Genomic DNA, 5,228 nt, shown 5'->3' on the forward strand with positions numbered 1-5,228 from the left:
ACCTGAAAAATACATTCTCAGCTGCCAAAACCCTAAAAAAAAAATACAGACCAAATTCAGCACTTAATACTAGGTGCTGGTCCAAAAAGTTGCTGATGCAACATTCTGTGAAGTATGCTCACGTTGAGCTGTAGGGCACCTGTTTGAAAGTTGTTTTTACTATGCAGATGAACATATTTTACTTATGTATCTGGTGTGCTTACATCATCCTCCCACCAGAGATAAAAACGATGATACACTGAAAGTCACCAAACTGACAGCACTCTGACACAAACCAGCACTCTGACACAAACCAGCACCCTGAGACAAACTTCAGCAGGTAAGAGAACTTTTTAAATTTACTTTGGTTAAGTATATAATACAGCTTAAATGTACACTACCAGTCAAAAGTTTGGACACACCTTCTCATTCAATAGGTTTCATTTATTTTAATATTTTTGGTCATTGTAGATTAATACTGAAGACATCAAAACTATGAAATAATCTGTTTTTGCCACAATCTGGATTACAACAGTAGTCAGATAGGGCTCTCCATTGTGTACTAGCCCTACCTCTGAACAACACAACTGATGGTCTCAAACACATTAAGAAGGCAAGTCATTCTACAAATGAACTCTTGACAAGGCTCATGTTAATTAGAAACCATTTCAGGAGACCACTTCATGAAGCAGACTGAGAGAATACCAAGAGTGTGCAAAGCTATCATGAAGGTAAAAGGGTGCTACTTTACAGAATCTAAAATATAAAACATATTCTGCTTTGTTTAACACTTTTTTGTTCATTAAATAATTACATATATGTTTTTTCATAGTGTTGATGCCTTCAGTATTAATGTACAGTGTTTCAAATAATTAAAATAAATACAAACCCTTAAATGAGAAGGTGTTTCCAAACTTTTGACTTGTAGTGTATGAGTTACACAGGTAAGCACTGAGTTGAACTCATCTTCATTCCCACTAAGTTTTTTGTTTGAACTACATTTGAATCTTTTTAAATTTGTTAAGGATTGCTTACTATATTTTATTAAGTAATTATTTATTTTTGTTTCTGTTCTTGTTTCTGTGTATTTAGCCTTGTTACAGTATGAACACCATTACAACCCTAAAGATGGCCCTTGTGTTGCTCATGCTGTGTTCGGGTGAGGATCTCTCTCTTGGGGTTGATACCTGTCTGATGTGATGTTGGTGTTTTGTGCGTTTATTGGGTTGTAATAGTGCACTTAAACTTTGATTTGATTCATTACAAGGCTTGGAAGTTTCAGTTTGTTACATTTTTGATACAATACGGGTGAAAAGCAATATATTCAATTAATTTTCTATTTTTTGGGAACCTATAGAACTTTTCAACACTGTCTTAAGTGCAATATCAATAGTTCAAGCTTGAAGGCCTTCCAAATTTCTTTTTTTTTTTTTACATTTTAATGAAACAATGAAATTTAAAAAACATACTACTTTAACACTAAAAAAAAACAATAAAATAGATTCAAATATGATCATAAACCCCCTTTAAGCGCCAAATACCTGCAGATTTACTGTTAGGTGAGTACATTTCAGATCTATATTCGCCATTTAATGGGTAAATATTTCTACCGAAATCATCAAGTTATTAAATAAATAAATAACTATGCAGATAAAAAATTTTACCACCATTCTAGTGTAGTTTTAGCTTTTCTCTCCTGCTGCTCTGCTGTCTGCAGGAGCTTTGTGAGGTTGGGCAGACACTCCCACATATGCACTCAAACTCAAACACAGGAACGCCATGCGCCACTGTTTACGGCAAGTCAACCTACTCTGCTGAATCTGGGTTTATGGGATCAAGGCAGTGCGATGAGCTGAAGGTCCATTCAAGTTTTGTTTTCTATGAACCTGCAAGAGGCTTGATATGCACTGACTGCACCCTCCACTATGTACAGCCCCTCCTGCTCCTCACTGACACACACATATGATCACAGGTAACCACTGTTTGAGTTCACAACACAGAACTGCTCACAGTAAAAAAAAAAAAGATTTTGAAACTCAGTATGTTTTGAGGTGAATTGTTGGGAAAGTCTCTGTACTGGAAGCAATGTTTTAGAGGCCTATATGACGGGCTACACATAATGTGTGTCTGTTACACTCCTGTTTTTGTTCTGTTTGGGGACTTTAAACTACCTTTAGTTCTGGGGTGAACCATTCTGATATACAACGAACTGAAAGTACTGTACCAGAATGGTTTTGTCATGAATACTGTAACGTTTAATGATTTTTTTGTGTCTATTGCTGTCTATCTGTGATTTTGTATGAGACTTCTACATTTTTCATCATGCTGCCCCTTTGATTTCTGCTTTGATAATATCCAATAACTATGCTCAAATTACTTTCAAAGACATTGAAGAGTTGGAAACATGTTAACAAGTTTATCATTTTGTAGTCAGTGTGTGTCAAATGTATTTTAACAACTAGCAGCTTAGTTTTTAATGATATAACACTGTATAATGTTGCCTGTTGTTTTTAGTGGTACTAATGTAAAGGTAGTGACATATACAATTTTATTTTCTCTGTGTTAATGCAGGATTGATTGACGTAACATTTGCAACTCAGCGTCTCCGATTCTTTGGTGAACTTCAAAACAAGACCACATGGGAAGAAGCGTCTGCATGTAAAGACAGAAACGCATCACTTGTAACTCTGTATGATGAAGAGGACGCCAAATTCATGTACAAATTCACAGAAAATGCTGAAACCCAGGGTGACACAAGAACAGTGTGGCTTGGCTTGCGTTATGTTGGAAATTACACTTGGTCAAACGGTGAAGCTGTCACATTCACAGAAATATCAGAAGAGTTAAATGAAGAGGAACAACAGTGTGTAGCCATTCATGACGACAAATGGAAAAGTTTTAACTGCTCAGAAAATAAACACTTCATGTGCTCCAAGGGTAAGTTCATGCAAATCTGATCTCTTCTACTATGACATGAGCTACATGCTATTATGATAATGTTAACATGCTCACAATGACTAGGCTGACACTGTTGTTCAGGAGCGTAAGTACAAAGTGTTTCCATGTTTATCTTTAAACTTGACAGTTAGCTTTGTTGGTATCAAGGCTGTGTTTTAGCTTCATGGTTTACATGCTTTACCAGTGTTAAGAGGACAACCTGAGCTATTGTCACATGCAAATGGACTGTACAGTGACACATGTTTTTAAAATTTTGACCTCAGAGTTTAACTTCTAACTTTAGTTTCTCACAAGCTGCATTGAGAAAGGTCTAGTTACCGTGCATTAAATCAGTTTCATACACAAAACCCAACTCTTATGATAGGGGGGGAATATATGCAATGCAATAGCTTACAAGCTTACATTGTCTCAGCAGTATTGATTGATGCTTTACAAACATGGGAAAAAAACACATCTTAAAAAACCTCAAAAGTATTCAGAGTACTCACTTTTTACTTTGTTTGTTAAAAAGAGGTAAACTTGCCAAACATGATTTGTCTTTGTTTGTTTTTATGTTTTGTAGGTAATAATTACACACTTGTTAATTCAGCTAAAACGTGGTGTCAGGCTCTTCAACATTGCAGAGACCACCACACTGAATTGGTCAGCATCAATAGCACGGCACAGAACGAGGAAGTAATCAATGAGGGGAACGGTGAAAGCTTTTGGATTGGACTCCGGCATGATGAATGGAAGTGGGACGACGATGGCTGCTCTTCATTCAGGGAATGGAAGCCGAATGCGGGAAATATTATAAAGGGGAATTGCACACAGATAGGTTTGAATTCAGCATCACAAAGCGTACAGCTGTATCGTCAAACATGTTCCACTCCCCGAGAGTACCTCTGCGCTAAAGGTGAGCAAAAACAAGTAGAGCAAAACTTAATTCCACAATGCATATGATAGGAAAACTCACAGCACTATGGATTACATTGTGATATGTTTACAGGTTAATAATTGGGTCACTGACTAACATACTAAGTACAGAAAGTACACAGACACTATGACATTAGAAATGGTAATAACACTTATCCTTGGCTTCATGACAGGTCATGTAAGAATCAAAGTCATTGAACAGAAACTTACATGGGAAGAAGCCTACAAATACTGTAAGGTAAACTACTCCCGCCTGCTGTGGATCGAAGACGGGAACGATCAGGAGGCTGTTGAACAATGGCTCAATCACACCAATGTAGATGGTCCATTCTGGATTTGTCTGAGACAAAGCCGTGTCTTTGGATTCTGGATTTGGAGTGATTCACTAGTGGGGTATTCCAAGTGGAAGGGTGATGAGCCTCAGCCACCCCTGTCTCAGCAATGTGGTGTCATCGACAAAGAGGACAAAATGTGGCGAGATGAAAACTGCCAGCATAAGCTACCTTTTCTGTGTGAGGAGGACATTATATACATGAGTGACATGGACTCCAATGGTACTTAATGGATACATTGATTTAGTTGATTAGGTTACCACACATTGATCTGACTTCTTGAAAAGTTTCCATTTTGGGATCGACATATTTTGATTATTAGATGATGTATGTCCTCTAAGTTAGATTTTTCATTGTCTTTGTTGTTGTAGTTGTTTTCTTGTTCCTCTTTGCTGTGATGGTTTTATTATGATACACTTTTATCTTATAGAAACTTCATTTGCTGGTTTAATTGTAATGACTTTAGATTAGTGGCACAATGTGATAGACATGAGTAGAAAACAATGTGTCATAATATTCAATTTTTGACATTAAGGTTTGTAATGTGTAACTATTTCCTCGGTTGATTTTTGGAAGTTACTCACTCTGTTCAAGTGTGAGGGAGTGTTTCAAACTCAAATATTTTGTGTACCAATGAGAATTTGCTGTGTAAGTCTTCTGGTTTAAAATAAAGTATGATTCCATGTAGGGTGGTAAAATGAAAATGTGCCCTAACCTTTCTTTATACATCCATACATTCTTAACAATAAACTGTTTAAGCTGGCTGATTTTCTTTTGTAATTACAGTGATACTTAATCAAGTGGCAGCTTCTATAGTTTTTCATAACGAACAATTTAAAACACTTAAAGCTTTTATTTGTATGTAGACAAAATCTGTTTTTTCTTTCTCTGAGATGAAGACTGCACTTCACCTGAGCACCTTCACCCCCCCTGATGTAAAGATGAGGCATCTGCCAAAGCATGCATTTGTTGTAGAGGCGATGGAATGAAACAGATATTTTTTAACTCTGCTTTTCTTTATTCAACATAACATTTAACAGGATG

At 36.5% G+C, this 5,228-nt stretch overlaps 1 protein-coding gene across 1 annotated transcript; it reads left to right on the top strand.

The window, feature by feature from the left end:
• Window positions 1–219: 219 nt before the first annotated feature.
• Window positions 220–4,946, top strand: LOC117804689 (macrophage mannose receptor 1-like). Its single transcript, XM_034673008.1, has 5 exons — window positions 220–319; window positions 1,072–1,138; window positions 2,551–2,916; window positions 3,500–3,832; window positions 4,026–4,946. The coding sequence occupies exons 2-5, from the start codon at window positions 1,084–1,086 to the stop codon at window positions 4,412–4,414; spliced, it is 1,143 nt and encodes a 380-aa protein (XP_034528899.1). The 5' UTR covers window positions 220–319; window positions 1,072–1,083; the 3' UTR covers window positions 4,415–4,946.
• The last annotated feature ends 282 nt before the right edge of the window (window positions 4,947–5,228 follow it).

This window comes from Notolabrus celidotus, chromosome 21 (assembly GCF_009762535.1).
Source record: "Notolabrus celidotus isolate fNotCel1 chromosome 21, fNotCel1.pri, whole genome shotgun sequence".
NCBI classification, from domain to species: Eukaryota; Metazoa; Chordata; class Actinopteri; order Labriformes; family Labridae; genus Notolabrus; species Notolabrus celidotus.

Excerpts from the sequence above, each read along its gene's own strand:
- LOC117804689 (XM_034673008.1), top strand. The coding sequence starts at position 1,084 with ATGAACACCATTACAACCCTAAAGATGGCCCTTGTGTTGCTCATGCTG. Across the intron at positions 1,139-2,550 it reads GTTGCTCATGCTGTGTTCGG|GATTGATTGACGTAACATTT; the intron begins GTGAGGATCTCT and ends GTGTTAATGCAG. Across the intron at positions 2,917-3,499 it reads ACACTTCATGTGCTCCAAGG|GTAATAATTACACACTTGTT; the intron begins GTAAGTTCATGC and ends TATGTTTTGTAG.